This window comes from Ambystoma mexicanum, chromosome 4p (genome assembly GCF_040938575.1).
Source record: "Ambystoma mexicanum isolate Mex_15411 chromosome 4p, UKY_AmexF1_1, whole genome shotgun sequence".
Classification (NCBI taxonomy): domain Eukaryota; kingdom Metazoa; phylum Chordata; class Amphibia; order Caudata; family Ambystomatidae; genus Ambystoma; species Ambystoma mexicanum.
Genome location: NC_090927.1, coordinates 740,225,501 through 740,250,578, shown reverse-complemented (window position 1 = coordinate 740,250,578; position 25,078 = coordinate 740,225,501). Strand labels below are relative to the sequence as shown.

General features: G+C 44.6%; 1 protein-coding gene across 1 annotated transcript in view; it reads right to left on the bottom strand.

Annotated features, from left to right (window-relative positions):
* Positions 1–24,593, bottom strand: part of SH3BGRL2 (SH3 domain binding glutamate rich protein like 2) — a 187,552-nt gene extending 162,959 nt beyond the window's left edge. Inside the window, exon 1 of the mRNA XM_069606297.1 lies at positions 24,422–24,593. Within this exon, the coding sequence (XP_069462398.1) occupies positions 24,422–24,466 (45 nt within the window). The 5' untranslated portion in view covers positions 24,467–24,593. The remainder of the gene's footprint in view (positions 1–24,421) is intronic.
* Positions 24,594–25,078: the final 485 nt, after the last annotated feature.

Sequence of the window (25,078 nt, the reverse complement as noted above, 5' to 3'; positions counted from 1 at the left end):
GCTTCAAGATTAATTATATCAAATCCATAATTCTTAATATCTCAGAGAAACCAGAAACCAGTGCAATTACTTCAGGGGGCACTTGAATTTCAATGGACTGCGGTCTCAAAATACTTGGGGTTCAGATCACACCTACTCACTCTCAGCTTTATACTAAAAATATCCCGACCTTTTTTCCTCAGCCAAAGCCGACCTGCTACGGTGAACGCAATCCGATATTTCATGGCTTGGGAGGGTGACGGCCCTTAAGATGACCCAGTTATCACGATTGTTACACACCTTCCAAGCCCTTGCTGTCTGCAGGTCCTTATGCATCTGTTTGGGAATTCAAACTCATATCTTTCATTTTATCTGGGCTAAAAAATCCATGAGGGTTTCCCCATCAAGCTTAACATGAAACCACCCCATTTGAAGATCCCCTTGTTGGGGATCCTCCCTCTCGTAAGGCTTCTTCGCTGTATCTTGTTCTCAATGCCCGTCATTTTAAGCCCCCTCATGCCTACAAGTCAAAATGGGGGGTTGGGGGAGGAGGGGATTTGAATATCCCGATAGGGGACCTCACCTGGTGCAATGTGTGGACTAGGGCTGGTAAATCATTCAGGTGTGTGCAGCTGATAGTAGTTCTAAACTGTTGTTCTGGTGGTATCTCACCCCTGCAAGACCCCATAAAATGGACCCTACTATTTCTGTTTGTTGCTCGAGGGGCGTGCAGGCCCCAGGGACACTCTTTAATATATGGAGGTCCTGTACACTGATTCAATCTTATTAGAAGTAATTTCTGGCTTAAATTAAGAGGATCAGTGGAATACATCTTCCAATGTAACCTTTGGTGCCATTGCTGGTTGATGAGGACCTAGAGGGGCGTTACAAGCTAGCAGTAAAATTGGGCAGATATCTTACTCATTTTTTGGTAGCTGCCAGAGTAGTAGTAGCGTGTAATTGGAGGGCTCCGACCACACCTGACAAAGGAATGGTGGGTGAAAATATGTTTTGTGGTGGCTATGAGGCGAGATGCCCAAGTTCCTTGTAGAATGGGAACCTTTCATTCAATGTTGTTGATGTTACTGAATTGTTAATCACCAGTGCTGCAAAATCTGCAATATTCAGATCGTTGATTTTATTTTTCCCGTTTTTTTTGTCTCACTTTATTTTGTCTAGTGCTGTAACAGACTGGATATCCATGGTAATGGCAAAATGCTATCGAAACAGGAGCTGTTTGATTGTTCGCTGGTGTCCGAGTTATTCCGGCATATGTGTCAGTGTATCATTATTCTCTTTTTCATTAAAATTTAAATGGCAAAAAAATAATTTCACGAAGATGTTCAGCCCTATTACTATCAAAGGAGCCCAAATAACAACGTATAAGTAGAAAAACTAAAATAAGCAAGCAAATGACCCAATAAATACTTATGACCACATTACCACATTTTTCTACTATAATGTAATTGCACAAAGCAGGAATTGCCATTTAAAAATCATTCAATTTAAATCATGCTTATCTGCAGTTCGTGGAAAAGGTCAGTTTTCTATGGTCCTCTGACCCCAGAAGAGGTCCAGTGGCTAAGTCAAAAGCCCAACTGCAGTGTGGAAAGGAGTCAAAGTAATCCTACTGTAAAGAGCCTGGCCAAGGGTGGAGAGCAGGGCCAGCAACAACACTGGCCAATGAGCGGAGTCTGCAGGAAAACGTAGCCTGCAAGCGAATGATACTGAGAGCATCCAGAGTGCTGACAGAGAGTAGGCCCTGGGCTGAGTGGAGAACCCCCGACCACCAACTAAGCAACTGCAAACGAGGCAAGGTCACTGCACCACACAGGCCACATTCTGTTGAAAGCAAGGATCCGCTTTTCTTGAGGGAGATGGGGTGACTAGTGTGCCGCTAGGCATGGAAGCCTCACCATACTGCAGAGCCAGCAGAAAAAGCACCTGCAAGTGGAGCTGCGAAGTCCATGAAATAGCAGAGTATGATGGAAATCTCAAAGCAATGGAAGACTTTGAGAGTCCAGGAAGTCAAGGGAATATGAGAGAAGTCACAATGGTAGGCCAGCCAAGCTCAAGTACAGCGTAGACAAGCTGTATGCAAACCCTGCCTGCTGGAAAAAGTGATTACCTAAGAACTGAAGGGAGGCAGAAGCTGCCAATGGCAAAGTAAAGCAGATTAACCTTGGCAACCACAGCGTACACAAGCTGTGTGTCTGTAATGCTGGCTGATGGTAAAGGGAGTTCTAAAAATATGAAGAAAATGAGGTGCGCAACTGAAAGCGCGCTCAAGAGCAACAAAGCCAGAGACCATGTACGAGAGCAACCGAATCAGAAAGCACACAAGACACAGAGAGACGGAGACAAAAGTATCCTGAGGGCCAACGAAGTAAAAGACACTGGATTGGAAATATCAAAGCACTTTGAACAGGCGGGACACAGGTTAATCGTTGCCAAACTGTGCATGCACAACATTTCCTGCCAGAACTAAGTCTTGAGAAGTATCAAACAATTCATTGTGACTTGGCCAACGTTGTATGATGGGAAAAATAATGCTAATATAAATACTGTTTGAACGCTGCCTGTGGGTAAAGAGTTCTAAAAGTCCAGAATGGCCACGGTTCTTGGTTTGGACATAACAGAATTGTGGCTGCTGCAAAGGAGAGTCCCAACGTTGGCGAACTGGGTTCAGAAACCATGGTGCCTGCTGAGAAAGTGCCCCAAAGTCTAAGAACTGCGTTCTTATGCGGAGAAAAAGGCCCAGAAACACCCTTTTGTCAAAGAACACTAGAAACGGGGGAAGACGAGCTTGTTGCCCAGAGAAAGAACTGGGCAGCTTACCGCAGGTTCTCCCAAGAGGTTTACAGACTCTTTACAAAACCAGAGCCAACCCGACATAAAAAAATAAAGTGTTCAAAACAGAAGAAAACAATGTCATTGTTTTATTTAATTCAACTAGTCTTATTTGTTTATCATCAAGTCTGTCACACCAACCATCACAGACATAACGCAAATACATCAGTTAGCAAGACACCAATGGGAAAAACGTTTTTCAACTGTAACAGCAGGTATCATCAATCTTGTGGTTTAGGGGGGTTTCCCAATATAGGGGATGTGTAATTAAAAACACACCTTTCATTCCCAAAGATGGGTACATTTTTAACCTTTATGCATTTGTAGAGCACTTACTGAATATCTTGCACTCACCACCCTACCCGAGATCAGGTGATCTGCTCCCCACGGTCTCCTCCCGTGGTTGCTTTTAGATCCCTTACTGCCAATTGCCCATCCTCGCCCTCCCGTTAGCTCCCCCGTTCGTTTTTTCTCTGCTTCCGTCACTGTGTTCTTCCCCCTGTGATTGCAAAGCGCTCCGTTGCTTCCCGGAGCTAGGCCCGTGATCAATAAATTCCCTAATAACAATAATAATAATAACTTAATTGCTTCTCACTGCTTTTGGCAGATATTAGTGGTAGAGTTACCTGGTGTGTCTTACTGGAACAAATGGGTCTTGAGCTGCGTCATACAATGTATCAGGATTGAAAGTGCCAACTATTCTGGGAGGTTAGTCCAGAGGCATGGGGTGATTTAAGCAAGTAGTAGGTCCCCTTGAGTCTTGCATGCTAATTTTGGGATTAGCAGCCAGATGGTCTGTGTGGAGAGTAAGAAAGGTGAGTGGTCAGCCATTGTATAAGCCGATCCCTGGCGCCTCCTCTGGCTTTCTGATGAAAAAAGCGGATCCAATAGAGAACCTTCTACAGCTATTCAGGGACTATATCATTCCAGAGGCCTTTTTCTCAAATGTATTCAGATACTAGCTGTATCCCCCGGCGTTGCCCAGGTCTGTAGCTGACATGCACCTGGTGGTCGGCTATAGCCTTGTGTATGTTATGGTGTGTCCTAATTTCCTATTTTTGAAAATAAATAAATGCAAATTGCTAAAATCGGCAAGCTCCCGAATCCGCCTATACTGATAGCACAGGGCGGACCCAGCCCCACCTCTGTGCAGGGCGAGTGGATGGGGTTGGTCAAATGTCACTATCGCCAGTACACCTCAGACTGGTATGTCAACCTCGGGCTGAGATGTCAGCCCACCAACTGTTATGGGGCTGGAGTCAAGCCCGAACATGCAAACACAATTTCACAAATATATCTAGATAATAGTTCTGGCTACACTCTCATTATCCAGCACAAAACATTGAAAGCAACGACAGACTTCAGCTAAGAGAAAAATTAGTACAACAAAATAATGTTCTATAAATCACAGAGAAATTGTATCCCAGTCACCACAGGAAGCGAGATTAGCCCGAGCACAGCATATGTGGATACATAACCGAAAGAAAATCCTACATGGAGACATAGTGCCTATAACTAGTAGCCGGATTCAATAACTTCGTCAACACTTGAAAATTCCCCACAGCACCCACAAAGATGGCTGCCCTATATAATCTATTCCCTTTGTGCTCCGGTGGTCACCAAGAGGCACGCTTATTTTTGTCAAAGGCCTCGGGTGTGCTTATATAGGGCAGACATTCTGTCTAATACACAGTGGCATTTAGCTATTCAGGACTTCCTTCCACTGTACTTTGGTAAGGCCTGCATGGGGACTCCAGTCCCTTCCAACATACATTTGAGATATTACATTGCTGCAAAATACTCCATTCTACGATGATGCCTAAAATAATAATAATGGGAGAGATCCAACCAGGTTCAAAAACACACTTATGTACACTTACAGATGAAAGGATTTTGGCAAATGTACACCATGGGTAGGGGTGGAACCTCAGATGCATACCAGGCTGACTAAATGTACTCGTTTCTGAATGGATTCGGAGCATTGGTACCAGACTCTGGGAACAAGCAGACTCCTGTGAAAAGTCCAAAGAGCAACAAGGAACATGCAGAATATCTACCAATTATCAGGCGGCCACATCAAGAGGAAAAGGGGTGCACGTCCATTGGCCGCAGTTTAAAAAAAACAAAAGTAGGTAAAAGGGCAGAATGCATTTGGCAAAACGCTCTGCTTTGGGAAAACAATGTCTAGTTCTGCACAATGGTCCTAGGTCCCCGGAGATACAAAAAGGACTGCCGTTCCATGCCAGTCATGCATTGCAAACACCAGAAATTGTCTGCAGATGTGCAAGGTTATCAAGGACTGAGCATGATGGCAACAACCAACAACAAAGGCAATCGTGTTTGCTTAACCTTATCTCCAAGTAGTTCCACTTTGTTTCGTGCCTTTGCCAACAAGTGCCATGATGCTAGAGCATCTCCTACATCACCACCCATTCTAGGTGGGGAGGAGGTACAGGTCATCACACAGCAACTTCTGCAGGGCCTACAACCGTGCTCCTGATGCTGGCTTCTAGTTTTGCTGCGAACCCTACTCCCCCCGACCCCCACCACACTTCAATGGCTGCATCATGCTCTCCCGCCACCATACAGCATCCTGTGGATGGATTTTGGATGCAGTGTAGTAATGGCTTTGGGCCCATGGTCCCCAAAGACATCTTCCCATTTGGCAACTCCAGCCACACTGCAATAGGTGGTTGTCTAAAATGAAAACCGCATTCACTAAAAGCACGGCTCTCCATCAATGGCAGAAGGTACTGGCTTAGAACGTGTCAAACCCTGGACTTCAAGATGCCCCCAAATCCTGCCAGCAGCATAGAAACGTATCATGTACTGTATATTAGCAGGCATCGTGGGCTCTAAGAATGGTAAGAGTTTGCAGATTGATTGTTGCGTCACACAGCGCTTACTGCCATTTCTCGCCTTCAGGCTTGTTACTGCTCAGCAATGCCTTGAAACGTCGCATGCCAGATCTTCCGCCACATTGCTCCGTCTGTTGTCCCTGGGCACAGTGTCACTGCCAGCATGTTCATGTCTCACCGGCACACCAGCAACCACTCGTATGTCATGACACACATTTGCTTCTTTCCACTCAGATACCAACTCCTAGAGAAATTGACAATACTGATCCTCCCCCACCACCTGCAGCAACATGTTTTTGATTTAAAAAAATATACACACAAATACACCTGCAGGTTATAATTTTGTCATTAAAAATACTTAAATTTGTCTTCCATTGGTTGTTGAGACTGTCGGGACTCGAGGATAGCTAGTCTTTTGGTTGTAGCCCCTGAGCTTCTATCCGGGGCTACAACCAAAAGACCCGGGCTATAGCCCCATAACCCCCCCACCATCCCTAGCAACGCCTCTGTAGAAGGTCCATACCACGCTTTATGGTCTTTATACCTCGTTAATCTTCCACGCTGCACTCTGGTATTTAAATCTGTCTTCGGGGCCCAGAACACCTGGTAGGATCTTTTATTGTGCATTTGTAAAGCGCTTATACATCGAAATTGTGTTTCAAAGCGCCCACAGGGCAAAGGGGAGGAAACATGGTAACAAAGGCAAAAAGAATAAACAGATGATCAGGGGAAAGGGGTGGTCCTACTAGGTCTTGTGAGCATTCAGCACATGCATGTGCAGGGCGGGGGGGAGCGAGAGCAAGAGACGGGGAAGGGGGTAAGTGCTAGGAGTTCCCCAGAGGGAGGTGCCAAGTAGTCAGGTGTGCAACAGTAAGTTCCTGGTGGAGATCGCTTGGTTCAGAGTCATCACCTGCCATTAATAGGTGCAGGCCTGTGAGGGTGCATGAAGGCAAGTGCTTGGATGGTGCGGAAGGCTGAAGGCGATGGGTGGAAGACCGAGACCCAGGAGGACACATAAGGTCGCGGGCCACCAATCTCACCAACTGTGGGGTGTGGGGTGTGGAGTGAGAGGGGGAAGGAGGTGGTGAAGAGGAAAGTCTTGAGGAGCTTCCGGAATTTAAGGCGATCCAGCTCAAGATGCAGAGGCGAGGGTGGGCTGTTCCAGAGGAGGAAGCCAGTCGAGGAGAGGGGTCTGCTAGCAGCTCGCTGCTTAGAAAAGCACCTCACACGCAGAGAGTTGGAGCCGGAGGAGCTTAAGGATCTGGAAAGAAGGTATTTAGTGAGAGCAAGTTGTCCAAGATTAAACAACGAGGACCCCTTTTCCCACAAAATACTGTTTGTGGTTGAATACACTCACTGTAGCTGCTGCTGTGGCATTCATGTGAAGTCTGTAAGTTTGATGATACTTTTTACGCATATGTTGGACTTGTTTTTCCTGGTGGTGTCAACGTCTGTACATTCAGGTGCAGACGTAGCCTAGCATAGCATGCTCTTGCAGCGTTCCCGTAGAGAAATGACTTGGCAGGGGCTGGGAATATGGTAAAAGAGCTGGTGAGGAGTATTCATCCATTTAGGATATGCTAGATGATACCTCGCCAGGCAAAACTTCATTGGCTGGCAAGGTAGCCATTAGGATATGCCCACCGCTGCCAGGCCAGGCAAAACCGTATGCATAACCGTTCAAGAGGACTGAAAAGGCGGGCCAAACTGGATGTATCCACATGATTCGGGAAAAGGCGCACTACAGGTTTCATTTGGCCTCAGGTAAAAAATTAGCTATCGGTCCAATGTGCACAAGGAAATGCAAAGCTAAATCTTAAAGGCCAGGTCAGGCAGATTTACAAACCAAGGTACGTCAGGTGACTGAGCTCAGGGATTAAAATTAACACGTGCCACCCCTCCTCCAGCAGCATCATTAGTTCTTGTGAAACAGATGCTCATCGAGCCCCCCCAGAAATAGGAACAAATACCAAATGTGTATACAAACGAAAGAGAAAAAAAAAAACAGTTGAGCAGTGCTACCAGACGAGTGAACAAAATCGACAACTACTTGACAATCTAGAAAAACGTGTTTGCAAAGTCTACAAGTGTGCATACTCGCAAGTACAATGTAAATGGACTTCCACGAAACAAGATGAATTCGAACAGTGTCTTGGCAGATCCTTAATTCTGCCAAAAGATTAACTGTTTTTTTTGGGGGGGTTGGGGGGAGAACTAAATATGGGTTAACAAAACCCGACCTGTTTAATAAAATCACTGCTCTGTAAAGTTCAGCATCATTTGGATTCCAATGAATGCAGCAGATTCAAATCAGAAGCAGGCGACAGAAAACGTTGTGACTAACTCCAAGGTGGGAAACACAAGAGCCCAGCTACAACACGTTCTTGCATTTGTGCGCCCCTTCTAAACCTTGAGGCCTTGATTCACAGAACATTTTCCAATGGGGTTTGCTGTTACAAAACGCTTCTGTGAATTAGGCCCCAAATAGCTTTCTTGAAACACATCACACGTTTAACGAGTTCGATTTAAACTAACAGTTGAAATGTCCCATTTAATCACTGGATTGCCCTTAAGGGGTGGGCAGGGTCTATGTAAACAACAAACCCAAGCCATCCCTGGTAAGGTTTTGAGAATACCCCACACACTCTTCCTGATTAAAAGAAACCGAGCCTGTCAGCATAAAACCCCTTTGGTCTTAAGACACAATATGGCGGAGGATTAGATGATGACCAATCGCACGAACCTTTAGAGGCTCGCTCCGCAAACACTGTGAACCATGGAGCATCTGTGCAATCCAGTCTTAATCTTGGAAGAAAAGTACAGGACTGGCTAGCCTCATCATATGTTAGGCGACTATGCTTTTGTAGTGTGCCAAATCACCACCATATTAATTTCAAAGCACCAATCCTTGTCGCTGGTGCATTGTGCTCCTGCTCATGGGTCATCAGACCTTAACCTGCAGGAAGTAAAGCGAGAGTGACGCAAGAGGGAGGGAGATTGCAGACGTCAGGAGGGGGTAAGGTGGGGGAAATGCTTTGCATTAGTGTGCATGTGTGTGTATATATGGGCTATCAGCTAGAGAGATGAGACACAGAAAAGTAGGAGTTGGGTAAATGGATATCCAGTGATTTCCTCGAATAGAAAGCATGGATTGCAAAAGCATCGAAAAAATGCATTTTTAAAAAAGGTTTTATTTTTATTATAATGGGTTTTAAGGGGTAAAAAAACAGGGGCTTGGGGGGACCCCCCCATTAAAAACAAAATGTTTTAAAAAATGCATTTTTTTGATGCTTTTGCATTCAATGCTATCACTAAGAACCGGGTAAATGTGCTCATTAGGATTCCACGGCAGTTTTACAAGAAATGTAGAATAGACATCAAATTGTGTTGGGTGTCTGAGGGGCTCAAGAGTGCGCTCAGGCAATCCTGAGAGATATATAGGCTTAAAATTCCTGCAGTATCCATTTATCATCCCGGAGGTAAATCCCCGCATATCATTTTGGGACTGCCAAACTGACTCCAGAAGGAGGCTTAGTCCAAGATTAGGACGTGTGAGAAGGAGACTGTTGCTGGGTTGGCATAGACAGAAGCAACAAAGCAAAGTGTACGATCCCTGTTCCCTAAATGTAAGGTTAAGCAAGGTTAGCGTGCTCCTTGTTCTCAGTTGACTTATGGGGCAATGACTTAATGCAGAGGGCCACAGGTTGGCAGGATTAGGAACACCGTGTGCAGGCTCTGACTTGCATACTGCGTATGATCCAGAGATTGGCATAAGGGAACCAACTCAGAGGGTATTTAATGATAACCACCATGTTCCAGATTGACATTATTGCCTGCGTTTCCATTACCTAGAGGCATACGATGCTCTTGCAGAGCTAGGTGGCACGGAGAATGGTTTTTTCACACTGAAAGGAATGGCTGCATTCAGAAAGTATAACTTCAGTCTAAAATGTAGACCCTAACCGGATTTGGCTTGCAAGGAGTGGATGGTCTATGTGAAGCATTTTAGGAGGGGCAATGGATACTTAGTAGTGTTTGGGTGAGTGATGGGCTTGATGTGTGGCAACCACCCAGTTAAGGTGTGGTGGCTTTTTACTGGGCAAACTCTCGAATAGTAATTCGAAACTGCAAAATTGGGAGGCTAGGTTTCCAGTTTAACAGGATAAGAAAATGTATGAAGAGACTAAGCCCATATGATTCCACCTGCCCGTTATTTACGGGGGATACAGTACCCAACAATCATACACTAAGCTGTTAAGTCCACACATGTTTACAAGGGAGAAAATATCTGATTGACCCAACGCATTTCAAATCAGATTTCCCATTGTGTTAAATGATTCTTTCCTGCCCTCAGATGAGTCAATTCCTATCCCATGTCGTGTAATATGAGCATCCTTAATTCAGCAGCTGAAATAATAGGATTGCCTGCATTTTTGTGCAAATCCTGCTCAATCCGATAGCTACCTTTAGGGAGAAGAACTATCAGAAGCCATTAAAACCAATGTATGTGTATAGTGGGCAAACCTGTATTCAAATCGGTATCACAGACCCCCTCCCCCCCACAATTAGACTTCATCAGGACTCAAAAGGGTTCACATTTACAAACAATTACATTTTATTTGTATTATATTGTTCAAAGTGCAGCCCCAGCTCGAGAACAGTGGAGTGCTGTACAGAGTGTAGGTAGCCAGCAGACTGAGCGGAGGTCTGTGAGTCAGCATGTGTGTCCATTGTAATTAGTCATGTGTGTCCACTGGAATTAGTCCTTGGTCAGGTGTTGTGGAAAAAGTCATGTTTTGAGAGATTTGCAAAACTCGAGAATTGTGGGGGTAGTCCGAGCCGACAGCAGGATCCCGTTTCAGAGGGTATGTGTGTGACAAGAGTGGGTTTGTTTACTGGTCGTCTCTGTGTACAAGTTGCGATTTAAGCCGGTTGGCCGATTTACTGCACTAGGAGCGTGCAAAGCCAGATATGTGCATGTGCTAGTTGCGACTGCTTTGTAGATGAGACATGCAGTCTTGAACAGTATCCTGGCCTGGAACGGAAGCCAACCTAGTTCGCGTAGGACAGGGCGAGTTGGTCAAATTTCTGTGCACCTGTAATAAGACATGCTGAAGTGTTGTGGACTGCTTTTAGGGGAGCCAAGTGAGCAGCTGGGAGACCCGTCAGGAGGGCATTTCCCCCATCGATGTGCAAGACCACAAGGGCCTGCACTACAGTCCAGAAAGTCCTGAGGTGGGATGAAGAGTTTGATTTTGCGAAGGGTGGAGGTTCGGAGCCAGGCTGTTTGGGCCTTCTTGGCTATGTGTTTCTGGAAGGACAGGCTGCTGTCAACGGTGAAGTCTAAGGATTTTGCTGAGTCCGGGAGTTGTCGATCAAATCCTTCTAGGTGCATATCTTGAGCCATTGTTGGCCCAAGTTGTTTAGCGGGGGACCGATGAAGACGATTTCACTCAATTCACTACTTTTTTCACCTTTCACATCACCGCCACCAGACAGGCTACGATCACTGGAAGTCCCCTCAGCCCCCTTTTGAGAAAGGCCAACATCCGCGAGTCGATCAGACTTATTCATACTGGGGAACTCACCAACCCCATCCTGCATCAACATACCATTTGAAGTTTTATTTAAGCCCACAACCTTTGAGTATTAACACAGACGCTCATGATAACTAATGACAGACCGATCAATGCACCACAGCTTCAAACTGAGGATGACTGCAATGAAACTCATGCGGGTACCTTGGACTTGCTCGTTTTCCTGACACTGCAGTACCCAGGGCCTGAAAACCCATCTCCGACCTTCTGTGTGACAGGCATCAGCTATCATAGTTCAGGGAAAACACGTAACGGAATTCCAGCACTTAGCGACAAGCCATGCTTTCAAATATGTTCTCCTAATCTTCCTGCTATAAAACTGTCCTGTCTCGTGCCACACCAATTTGCAACACAATTTCTAAGTCGAGCACTAAAAATAATGCTCAGCCTGTGTCATGTAACAAACAAATAAGAACTTCACTGAAACAAAGAGGAGAAGGTGGAAAGCTATTGCCAACCAAATGCTTGGCAAAGCATTTTATCGGTTAAGAAAACCTCAATAAAAGAGTTGAATAAATATAAAATGAAAGGCTAGACATTCTGCGTATGACCTTCTCTGTCCATGGCATTAAACAGGGTACCACGGCACATCTCCAGCCATCTCAAACACACGCTTGGATGCCTCGACACATCAGATGCACAAAGACCCACAATCTAGGCTCTCCATTGACATGCAGCCATACTCATGCTGATCTAACACATTTTCAAGCGTACCAGAAAATTGTACATTCGACCTTGGGGCCAACAGAAAATTGTTTGAACGCTAATAAAAACAGGCTTCTCAGTGAGTCAGCCATTCCAACATGTCTGTATAATGCATATGGAATTTTGTTTTCAAACATTATACAAGATTAACATCAAGGGCAGGCCTCAAAACGTGCACCCACCACTAGCCATTGGCGAGTAATAAACGAATGGTGTGCTGGGTACCTGTGGAGAACGGAGCTGACGAGTGGCCAGGGGTAAAAATGTCAGGTTGCAAAACGGCAAATCTAGGAACTGTGCTTAATTGCTAGGACAATGTCCTTTCCACACAAGTCACCATCTATAGGTTGTCCCGCGGGAGCTCTATTAATCACGGTCAAGGCCAGTGACGTGAAAGCTCAAGTCTACTGCAGTTCCCAGCCCATTTCCACCTGGACATGAATCATCATTCTTCTCCTCTACACAAAAAGTGGCCCTTCCACCATTAACATCCACTGCATCAAAGAAGCAAGCAGATCACGGTGCTCGAGGATGGAAGCGCCGATTCAGGTTTAGCTGTGGTTTAACTACTGCAGAGGAAAACGTGTGAGCAGTTTAGAGTCTGAATTGTCATCATTGCTTGTGTATCTTCACTATATGAATGAACCTCAACAGCTTTGTGAGACAGTGGAGTGGTAAGGGAAGCCACATCACATGCCGGCAAGTTTGCTGCTTATTCAAAAGAAGACAACAAAATCAAGAAGCTCGCTAGTGTATAGTAGATCACGTGAGCAAGAAGTGGACTATGAAGAAGCGCGTGACGTTTCAGAGGTAAAGGGAGCGTCCTGGCATCCCATTCTCATTGGTTTGTTATTTACAGGCAGCATTTGATGAGAAAGAAGTCCAACATACATAACAAGGCCTTAAGGCATGCGGGCCACAACATTTTAATCACTTTTCGTGAAATATTGCACACCAACTCATAAAATGATCTCGGTGTATAACACAACGCAGACTTAAAGGCCTGCACACAATATATCTTTCTGGTCTCTACGAAGGTCACTATGCCGAGCAACGGGAGACGTTTCTAGTTAAAAGCAGATATGTAAAACAAGAGAACAGCATGTACTGTGTGGGCCACAGTTCATTTGCAACATCAGAGCAAATGCAATGAAACAAACTCTATCCTGCTTAGAGCTGGCAGGCCGACTCATCTCCCTGACCTTGTGATCGCTGCATTTTTGCTTAAGTACTGAATGTTTTTGCACTCAACTCCCTCTGCGCTCCCACCCACCCTGCTCAAAAGTAGACAGTGTGGCAAAAACTGGAATACTTCCCCGCTCTATTGAATTAGAAGCACTGATAAGAACAAATACTAAAGAAGGTCAAATACGATGGTTTGCTAGCGAATGGACTATCCCACCCCTGCATCTCATCGCACCTACTTTTGCCATACCTAAAACAGTGAACCAGCACCGAGGGCGAGCCGGGGAGATTTGGAGGGAAAGCTTGTGTTACCATGCAAACACGAACTGGTCGAATGCTGTAAAAGGACGAAATGTACTGGGGTAACCCCCTGTCCCCAGACCATCACCACCACCACCCACCTCCCACATCCCACTTTGGGCGCGTGGCAGGAGTGTGTGGATTGTCAGTGGTGAGGGTGGGATTGAAGGGCGGAGCTAGGTGTTGAATAATGTGGGTGCCCTGAATATAGGATGCTGGCTGTTTGGCATTAATACAAAGTGCATTTTGGGAACATAAGAATGACCACCAATTTATCAAACCTCTCTGTGATAGCAATTCAAACGTGCATTCCTTTTGAGCATGCAATGCACACTGGGTACGGTGCTCATTTCATCTGTCAGAATAGTCACCATGACAGCAAAACGTGTGCCAAGCCTGAGACATATATACCTTTGGACCGTTTCACTGTTTGAGTTTGGGCAATCCTGGTGAGCAAAGGACTTTCGGGTGCAGCTTGTTAAGTCGCCAATGAGACTCCAACCGCAGTGTTCCGGAGACTGGAGGCAGTCGGAGGCAGAGAGCTTCCTCAACTTGGGGAGGTTTGGGCCTCGGATCTACAAGGAAAGGCGCTCCGGCAAGACCATTTTTGCCAGAGCACAGCTCCATCTTGTGCCGGCCGAATTCCTTCCCTGGTCTGGTCCAAGCCACAGCAAGAAACACACAGATGTCCTTATCAGTGAATTAATTAGGTTTTCGATTCCCTGGCCTTATACCAAGCTATCCCTGCACACCATTCCTGCCTAAAAACTGGCACAGAACCACTGTCTCTCGTCACCTGCCCCCTCCCTTTCTCCCACAAGCGGCTCAGGCTAATCACTTGGGGAGTGGGCTCAAGACTGATGTGGCCCTGTCCAGAAGTGGCTCCATAGTTAATATCCCCGCAAAAATATTGTGATACAAAAATATTGCCATATTTCTGCAGCAATATTGACCCATGGACCCTGCGCGGGACACCCCGCAACACCCGCTCCCACAAATTATCCCCCCCCCAAAAAATATCGCCTATGGCGAGACAAACAGCCATATGTACGGCGATATTTTTGGTGGGGATATTTTGTAGGGATACCATGCAAGTTGGCCAAAGCAATGGAATGATCTAGCCAAATGCAAGTGTTAGGAAATGCACCAGAACGGTGTTGGATCCCGGTGATGGCATCAAGGGTTTGGAAGAACCAGCCGGAATTAATATATGTGCAAGTCATTTGGTGCTCCGTGGACTGAATCGCTGTGTTCAAAATTGTGCTGCATGCACATAATAGCTAAACCTCATCCAGGCTGGGGAGAAGTAGAGTGCAAAAAAAAATTATAATAATCCCTGGAGGATTAAGAGGGCATGAAATAGGAGTACCATGGATGATACCTGTGGCTTGTTAAGGTTGGAGCCACTCAACAAACGCTTTTGTTAGAATGTACACATTGTAATGCCTGGCGTTGTAATTGCAGGCGATGAAAGAACATGGAACCATACCGCTAGCCTTTTGTGGTAACGGGGGCCAAGGACTGACTATACTCTCAGAAGGCATGTGGGGAGATAACAGTAGCAACCCAAACAGCAATAGTACAACTAAAGACTCAAAAATTAAAGAATGTCCAATCGAGATTATATATATATATATATATATATATATATATATATATATATATATATATATATATACACACACACTTTAATCAGGGGTCAAAATGTGCACTTGCCAGTGGTGATTAGGACTCTTGGCGAGTAAGAAATGGGACGATGTGTGTATATTTAGAACTGAGGTGGCTAGTGACTTTATGGTTAGCAATTTTTCATTTTCACCTCTGCTTCAAGAAAACAATGAAAATGAAAAACAACTAAATACAGACAAGCAAACACCTCTGTAAAGAGAACTCCAAAAATGCAGACTGTTGTATAGTATGGCACTCTGGGCACTTGAGCTGGGGTGTTCGGGCACGAACTTGCGCCAATGTCACTGCTGAAAAGGATATGCTTGAAACATCAAGGTGGAAAAGGGGGCTTACATGTCACTAAAGTCCCATAGTGTGGATTAAGGCAATAGGGCCTCTGAGCAATACCTTCTTCTTGCCTTTAGGAGGCTTGACAACACCGGGCTAGGCTTCTTGGCGCTTTAACTTAAGTTGAGCCGATGTCGAGAGAGTTTGAGTCAGCTGAAAGTGCAGGCTTCTTCTGGGTCGAGTCGGCATTCATGACGGCGAGTACGATGACATCCGACACGTCGATTCCGTGCTCAAGCCAGGTACTCCTTGAAAGGTCAAGACTCTGGTTTGGGTTGTTCAATGTGGTCTGAAGAAATAGGTCGAGCTGGCGTCTGTGTGGCTAAAGATGCAGAAAGAGGTTTGAAGTTGTTTTAGAGTGTCAAAAGCGGCACCACTGGTCTTTTGGTGGTTCAAAGACACCTTGAAATGACAAAACAAGATTGCAGCTTCTTCTAGGACGCATGGGTGCTGTGAGGCCCAATCCGGGTGTCTAGGGCAAAGCGAGTCCTTCTGATGCACTCCCAATTCAGGGTCCTTGACTGGCACCAGCAGGCAGTTCTTTCACCTCCAGCGAGTGTCCTGGATCCCGTTCAGCCAGCAAATGAGGCCTCAGTCCAGCAGCTGTTCACAGCAGTTCACCCCAATGTGCCCTGGTGATGGTTTAAGGAGCAGAGCTTTTCTCTGCCATGGATGCTTTCTGTTTTTACCACTATGACAAAAGACTTTGGAACGGACTAAGCTCCTAACAGAGGTCTAAAGGTATATTCCTCTTCTTACCGATGTCCCAAGTTCAATCTGGGAAGAGGTGGGAGACCCCCTCCAGATAAAGGAAAAATGTCACAGGGGATTGGTGCCAAGCAAACCTGCTGCAACGGATCCTATCCCTGTTGCTGCAACAAGCGATCCATGCCTTCTCACCCACAGTGCCTTGTTCTATAAGAAATGGAAGGGACAGGAAGGGAGCCTCAACAGAAAAACCAAGCTGGTGGAACCCCTTCTCAGATTCACCTGCCCACAGTGGCTACTCTAACCACACTCTCCTTCAAAGGTCCCCTGGTGTACAACACCATGCAATTAGGCTTTTTTTTCTGCGCGTGCCAATTTGATGCAGGGTACCCAGGAAATGTTCTGGTGAGAGCAGATGCTTCCCTTACTCAAGCGAATAAAAAGGAAGGCAGCTTTTTGGCTACTCCCTTACTTTGAATATTGGAGACCGCCAAGCTAAGCTAGCCCGTAATAAACATCACCTTAACATCAGTGATCATGGCTCACTAGCATGATATCAAATTGGGGCAGCGACAAATTGAGGAATTCTGTCACTTCTCCCCAGGGGGGAGCCTTTCCCTGTGAGGCTAAGGAGGTGAGCCCGCTCAGCAATACCCTGCCTAGGGGTAGAGGCAAATGGGACCTCACCGGGAGAGACTCCCCCTCCAATAACAAGGACTCTCGTTCTTATGAGGAACTCCCTAAGCAACATATCCCTGCCCCCCAACCCCTCAATAACATGCAGTGAAGAAAGATGTGAAGTACCCCAACTGTGCCTGCACAGGAAAACATATTGTACTGAGAAGAAAACCACTGGAAGAATACAGAGCATGAATCAAACAGAGAAGAGGGACTTGGACATTGTGCCGGGAAGGCCCCATGGCAACGTCATAAAAAGTTAGAGACAGAGACATTGTGGGAGGGGAAAACCTGTCAGCTTGCAGTGTTATGCTGAAGGAAACTTTGACATGCCATGTCCGATGCAAATGTGAAGCCCATGGGCAGCTTGCAATGTGCCACGTTGTAAGAGGGGAGACGTGAAAAGCTGAGGTGGACGAAACGCGTCCCGAGTCAGAGAGAGATAAGTGGAGGCATGACCGCAAGTTGTGATGGACCAGTGGGTCCACGAACAACGCTACCACTTCCATTGAGGAACCGAGCGAAGAACGAACAGAGAAGCCATATGCGAGATAATGGAAGAAAAGATAAGTCAACCTGACAAGTGAAAGAGAGGATCCCAGCACGTTAAGAAACACAGTGACGTTATCTCTGAACAATCCATGAAACGGGGACAGTGGGAGACCTGGCAGGAGGACCCGAGAATCATTACTGGAACGCTCCCAGTCAAGATAAAGTGTTAAGAAGAAGTGAAAAGAGCGAGAATCACTACTGGAACACGAATACTCGCCCCAGTCAAGATAAAAAGAGACATTGAATAAGGGGTACTTTTTAAATCTGTGAAGAGAAAGGAATAAACTTGTCCCATGAAAGGAAAGAGACAAACAATTACAATACGACAAGAAGAGAACAAGAAGGAAAGAGTGATCAAGTGATTGAAGAACCCAGCATCAGAACTGTGGGATTCGATAAAAAGTAGTTAACAAGAACGGTGTGCAGTCATAATGTCGACATCAATAATGTCGACAGTCAAAATGTCGACAAAATAATGTCGAAAATGTATAATGTCGACATACAAAAATGTCGACACAATACATTTTCGACATTATTTTGTCGACATTTAATAAAAGCATAAATACATTCTCTATATATATACACACAAATACGTTGTTGATGGTAAGTTTGATATATCAGTATGTTTATTAAATTGAAAGTAGTATGTGTAAGTAAACGTAACTGTACAACATAATAAATAAATAAAATTAACAATACTTTTACTTTAATAAATATATAATTAAATACAACACCTTTTTGTAATTCAGTTTAACTTGTTATATAATAAAGAACCAGTAGATGGCGCTCGAGAGCTAAAAATGTATGTCTATAATTATTAACTTATAATTGTTTTGACTTTCTACGTAAGGTACGTAGCACAACGTAAACGTGAGCGCCATTTTTAAAGCTCACTTTCGACTTGTTTTTACCGCGGTCGCGTCCTCGTCCCTTCGCTCCATGGATTTGTTTTTTTTTTGGGCATTTCACTATTTTTTTCATGGTTTTTCATCTGACGGACCGGGTCTATGTGGATTTCAAGGATTTTGTCGTACGGATGGTGGATTTTTTTTTTCGGATATGGCTTTTTTGGAAGTTTTTATTTTCATGGAGTAGCGAGATTACCCGGAACTGATTATTGGACTTTCGAGTAATATGGATTTTGGACACTTTTCGGTGAGTTTGGATACCTTTTTTTACTGAAGCTGTGGATTTCAACAAGAAAACGGTACTTTTTCACGATTAATGCAACGTCATTTTGCACCTGGATCCATGGATTTTATGGGGGATTCTTCACCTTTTTAACACGGAATCTTGGCCACCATGAACTGTAAGTACTCTTTTTAGCATTTTAAGTTAAAAGCTATGGAATCTAAGTAAATGTCCTTGTTCTCTACTGTGAATGCTTGTACTAATTGCACTAATTTACTATCATAGTCTCTGTATTTTTTGGTTTTCGGTGCCTGATTTGCCAAAGAAATTGTTTGCGAAATTCTCATTTCTTGGTGTTGTTCTTCTAACTTTAAGTCTCGCAAGAAATGCCACAAACTTGGATTTTGGGTATTGAAATTTTTACTTATGCGGCTATGCCAGCCTTCTAATGCGTTATTTGTTCGGGGTTTGTTCTCCATGGTGTTGCGGTAGCAGTTCCATAACTCAATTGTGTATTTTGGTCGGCGTCTGTTGCCACTCCGTGTTAACTGGCCTATCCATGTATTTTCGAAGTAGTCTAGTAAATTTGTTAATTCATTCTCATGATTTTTATAGTATTCACTGTCAATTAAATGTTCGTAATAATTAATAACATGATTCTCCGGTACAAAAGCCAATGCAAAAAGTTTTTTTACGTTAATCTGAAAGTAACTGTCCTCCGTATATTTTGCTGACAAACCTAATTTCTGTATTTTTCTCCAAACACTTTGAGTGAAATGAAAAAAACAACCCTTTATTGTAGTGTCTTTGTACACGCATGAAAAACCCTTGATTTGTGCTGTTTCAAAATCCATGATTATTGTCTCTGGTTGTGAATCTGGTGTAGTTTCCTTAATTTTATTGTATACGATTTTGTAAGCGTCCTCTGTTTTTTTTGGCATCAAAAAGTAAATCAGTGGTAATGTTTTGTCATTGATTGTTCCATGGACAGTATAAAATTGAAAAAACGGGTGGGGGCATACTTTAAACGTGGCGTCACTTTGCCAATATTTGCTTTGACTTAGATGGCGAAAGTTTTCAGAGGTAGCGAACACCAAGATTTTTTCATTGTTTATTCCCATTTCGCCACAATAAAAATGTTCTCCTCTCGCTGTAATCTTAAAAATATCCGGAATACGTATATGTTCAAAGGATGTAGGTGGAGGGGGTAGGTTTTCATTGGTATGTTTTGCTCGGTTCATAGTGCGTTGCATCAACTTTTCAGCTGGTAATTGCGCTGTTACATGCGTTGGTAATTGGCCACAAACTTCCCTGAGTACCGATCCACTAGTTTCCCCCTCATGTTCTACTGCTTTTCTTTTAAGTTCCGTTAATGTTTTCCTGATGATTATATTTGTTTGATCAGGCATATGATTGTGTTCAGCGTTTCCCTTTACATCTGTTCCCACTGTTACTGCGCGGGCTGAACATTTATTTTTTTTATATTCTGTGCAGCGCCAGTATATTCTCTCTTTTCGCTGAAGTTCTTTACAGAATATGTATCCATTCCATACCAGCTGCTTACTTCCTTTTTGGCTTTCTATAAATTCTATTTTGTTTTCCATTTTATCACCTGAAACGACACGTAAAAATAATTTTTTTGAGGTACTGTATACTATTTCCTTTATTGTAGACGTAATTTTTCATAATGGTAGTGCGTCTTACCTTTTCGCTAGAAAAAAGTACGAAAAAAATGCTGTCAATTGCCCGAAGTAACCTCTCAAGAGATGTTCTGTCAGGTAATGACGGTTTTTTCACAGCCGTTACCCGTTTCCTGCTATCAAAAAACAAGGTGCTTTACTCAGGAATGTCATCTAGCGTGTTAACCATTTCGTAACCTATCTTTATCCAGTGTCACAGACAAGTGGGTGATTACGGACGAAGGGAAGGGGAGGGGGTGCTGGGATGGTTCGTGATGGAGGGTGAGGTTGGGTGGTTGGGGGGGGGACCCCCCCAATGATTATTTCTGGTTATTGTCTATGATAATCGACCTTTTTTTGTCGACATTTTTTTTTCGATAAATTGACTTCTTCCATTCTATGTATAGGATGTCGACATTATTGTTTTCGACATTTTTTTTTCGACTTTTTTGCATGTCGACATTTTTTTGTCGACATTTTGACTATAAACCAACAAGAACTACTCAAGGATACTTTATTGAACTGCACTTGGCAAACGACCAGCTCACAGGAGAAGGGAGTCATTCTCCTGTGCTTTTTTTGTTCTAATAGTGGTAGGGTTAGAATAGGTTAATTTGGACATTGAACTGCTTGGCTTCCTTCACCAAGCACTTGTTTCTTGCCTGGACTATGAATAGGCCACACCAAGGTACCCAAAGATCTATCTATCCATCTATCTGCATTTGTGTAGCGCAAACAAAAATCATCAAAGGCATCAAGCTGCAGCAGAGGCGTAGACAGGGTAGGGCCTGAGCGGGCAAGGCCCAACCAAAATCTGTAAATGCCTAGTCAGCGGCACTGTGTGGGCATTTACAGCTGTTAATGTCACCGAGGTGGGCCCAACTACTCAAGCTTCAAGCCAAGATGTTGGAAAATTCTGGGTACGGCTCTGAGCTGCAGATAAACACAGAGTCTGGATGTATTTAAGCAAACAGGTGAGTCTTGAGTCTGGCCCTAAATAGATCAAAGTCTGAAATACCTCGCAAGGAGAAAGGGAGAGCATTCCAAAGTTTAAAGCCGGCTACCGAAAAAGGCCCCGCCGCCACAGCATTCCAACCCGATAAGCTGGTACTGCCATTAAAAACAGCAGAGGCGGAATGCAGTGTCTGTCTTGGTAGGTAAGGCAGACATTTCTCCTGCAAAGACAAACAGCCCTATCCACGGTAAACTCGGATAATAATACATAATGGCTTAAACCAGGGGTGCACAACTGATTTCGCTGGAGGGCTGAATGTGCCACACAAGTCGCATACAGTGGGCAGCACTTTCCATTGGAATGAGCAAGGTTGTAGGGGCATCAGTGTGTGGATTTGAGAGAAAAAACATGGATTTTGAAAATGACTTTATTTATTACTTTCTTAATATAAACACATACATATCCTTTTAATGCCATTTACGTTTTGATTTATTTGTATTATGCGACTGAGATATTTTAAATCGAAATAAAACTGTGCATGACATGATGCAAAGACAAACAATGGACCACAGAGTCTTAACACACATGACATGACAGACTTAGGACTGACTGACTTTAGGCAGGTAACAATTTATCATTCAACTCGGTCACTTGGAGGGCCATAAATAATGTCCGAAAGGACCGCATTCGGCCCACGACGGCCGCATGTTATGCACTCCTGGTTAAACTGAATCTGCGATGAAATAGGGAGCCAGTTAAGATCCCGCCGAGCTGATGAAACAGGCCGGCCAAAGGCAATACTTCTGGCTAGACGAACTTCTGCAAACGGTTAAGAAGCTATGCCGGTTGGACCAATAAAGTGGCATTACAATAATCCAGACAACCCGTGAATAGAAGCGCTATGAAAGCAATCTGGAATAAAATATAGTACCTTTTTTAGTAGCTTTACTGCAGACAGCACTAATCTGAGCCTAGACATCTGCACCTGAAACCACAGCATCTGTGGAACTCAGCAGCCAGGCAACTGTTCCATGTGGACCTTGGACACCACATCTCTGCAGCACTGTGCGTGCTCGCTACCAGTTACCCGTCAAACCTCGGTCAATGTCCTAATCATCATGGCATTGCACCCATGTTTTCATAACGCAAACTCTGCTGAGACAACCTTCACTTTCAAACCAAAAACAAAAAGGAGATGTGTCTTGAAGGTTGAGAATAAATCTTAATCTCTGGAATAACTCTTGGCAATTGACCCAGTGTTTCATGCAGCAAACAACTTTCGCGCCTAAAGAAGTACACATTAGATGCAGTAAGAAGAACACTGCAGTAATTTCCAAGCCTCATACACGGTACCCGACATAATCCTTTTAGGGCACATTATAACCAACCACACATAAACACAGGCACTTACAATCCCCCAGACATGTCAACAGCACTTCGAGACAACAACGATAGCAATTAACTGTAACATAACTCATCACAATTCACTACGAGGCTACCCCAAAAGTGCACATCAATTCAAAATAGACTGATTGGCACTTAAGACAAATTTCAGGTAAAAATTATTTTTCCATATTTATTTATATAGAGCACTTAAGCCTATGGGCGTTGAAGCGCTATATATTTTAGCCAGCGCTGCGGAGGTGGAATCCTTCAGGAAAAAAAAAGCGGGGGGGAAGTAACCTGTGCCCAAGAAGGGCATGATAAGCAAGGAGAGGTAGCAGGGCAAAGAGCAAAAGGGCTGGCAGAGCTCAGCCACAGGTTAGGAAAAACAGAAAAACCACAACTCCCTCTTCCCCCACCCCCCAGACTCCTGGAGCCAGGCAGGATGAAGGGCTAGGTGGGAGCAACCTCTGGACCTTGTGCCTAAAGTACACATTATGTATTGTTATTATGATTGTTTATTTGTGTTATTACATAATGATGTGCAATAAAATACCAGCCTTTTATTGCCAACACTCAATGTTTCGTGTGATACATGGGGGAGGGTACAACGGGCTCAGCCACCATCCTCTTGGTCCACCGGTTATGGCTACCCTCACATGCAGAACGGGAATATTGTAAAGCAGTTTACAAGGGGGTTATTAAGCATTGCCTTTATCCGTGTTCCCTCGATTTTGTGATATGACAACAAATGGCAAAATCCACAGCAAATATGAAATCATTGTTGCATTATCGATTGTTTGGACTGCATTTGGGACACCGATCCAAGCCTCTAAATATAGTACTGCTAGCAGTGTAATAATGCACGTCACGGGTTGAAACAGCAAACAAAAAAGCCCAATTAAATTAGAACTTCCGGCAAATTGCATACGCAGTAACTCGTCACTGCCCTGATGGCGTCCAGACTCTGGAGCAGAGGGCAAAGGGGCTGAGGATGACAGCTAGCCAGAGGGCAAAGGGGCTGAGGGTGACAGCTAGCCAGAGGGCAAAGGGGCTGAGGGTGACAGCTAGGCAGAGGGCAAAGGGCAAAGGGGCTGAGGGTGGCAACGGCTACAGCCAGACCAAGCAAGACCTTGTGTTTGCGGTTACCGCTTATCGCTATCGCCACCTACCGGGCAAAATGTCAAGACGCGTCGCTATGTAAACCACGGAAATATAAATATTAGTTAGGTGTGGAAATGCGACACGGAAACGGAAAATATAATGTCCACGAGACAGAAAAAAAAGGCATGAACATCCGCGTTCCACATGGAACAATATCCATATACTTAGACTTGTGGAAATCTCCGATCCCACGTCAGAAGAAAGCACATGGAAATTGCTGGAAACCTATTCCATGAACAACGAGTGTAGCTCCGCGAATTGAGGCCATTTGAAAGAGCGCTATTTTCAAACATTGGTTCGAATCAATCTAGGCTCCGTCAAGCTTATCCTTGAGAAAAGCATCCACCGAGAACAGCTGAATGGCACAACTTTTATCGTTTAAGCTCAAAGAGCGATTGGCTGTGTTGGTCGTGCTTTAAAGGTGCGCTGGTTATTCATCTTTCTAATTTAACGGCGAAGAATTCAAACAAAAACAAACGAGGATAAACGTAGCCACGCCACTAAAGCCTAGCACCCCACACCCATCTTTAAGCATTGTGATGAACAGCTAGTGGGGTGACAGCGAGGGGCTGCTTTTTGCCCGGGCAGGCTCATCCTCGCACACCCGCGGCAGCAGCAGGTGGCTGGCAGCTAGTGGCACTGTGCACAGCCTTCCCTCGCCCCTGCAGCAGCGCCACTCACCAGCACGGAGCAGGAAGACGAGGCCACGAACACCCTGATGCCCATCGTGAGCTACACCTTGCTGCGTGCGAGGCTGAGACCAGCGTGCCCTTTCCCCTCCTGAGCCGACAGAGGCTGGTGACAGACAGTGGAGACTTGGGAGGCCACCCTCGGACTGCAAGCTGAGCAACGCACGCCCTCAGTGCCGGGGCGGGACCGGAGGACTTGTGGGAGGTGTAGTTCTTGCCGCTTCAGGTTACCAAGTCTGTCAGACTCTTTTACCACAAAATATAACGTTTTGTTTCAATTTCCCATTATAGAAATCCTATTTCTCCAAACACATACTTGACCACATTTCTTTGGGGATATATATTCAAATATGGATTTAAATTGTGTTCTTTTGCGTTTTCTGATCATTTCATGACAATTGGTGTATCTCAAATCCCAAACTCACCAATGAGCGTTCGTAAGTGCTTGCTTATAAAAGTTTAGACGTGGGTCGTGTACATTTTTCAGTTCAGTCAAGATGTTTTTAATAAGTGGGTGACTGGGTTTTAATACAATTCCTCGTCTGCCCTTTTCTACATTTCTAACACACGTGCAGTCAAATGTATGAAACCGAAATTTCCAGTGCTTAATTTGTAGGGTGTTTGTCAGGGCTCAGCCCTTGCACTTATT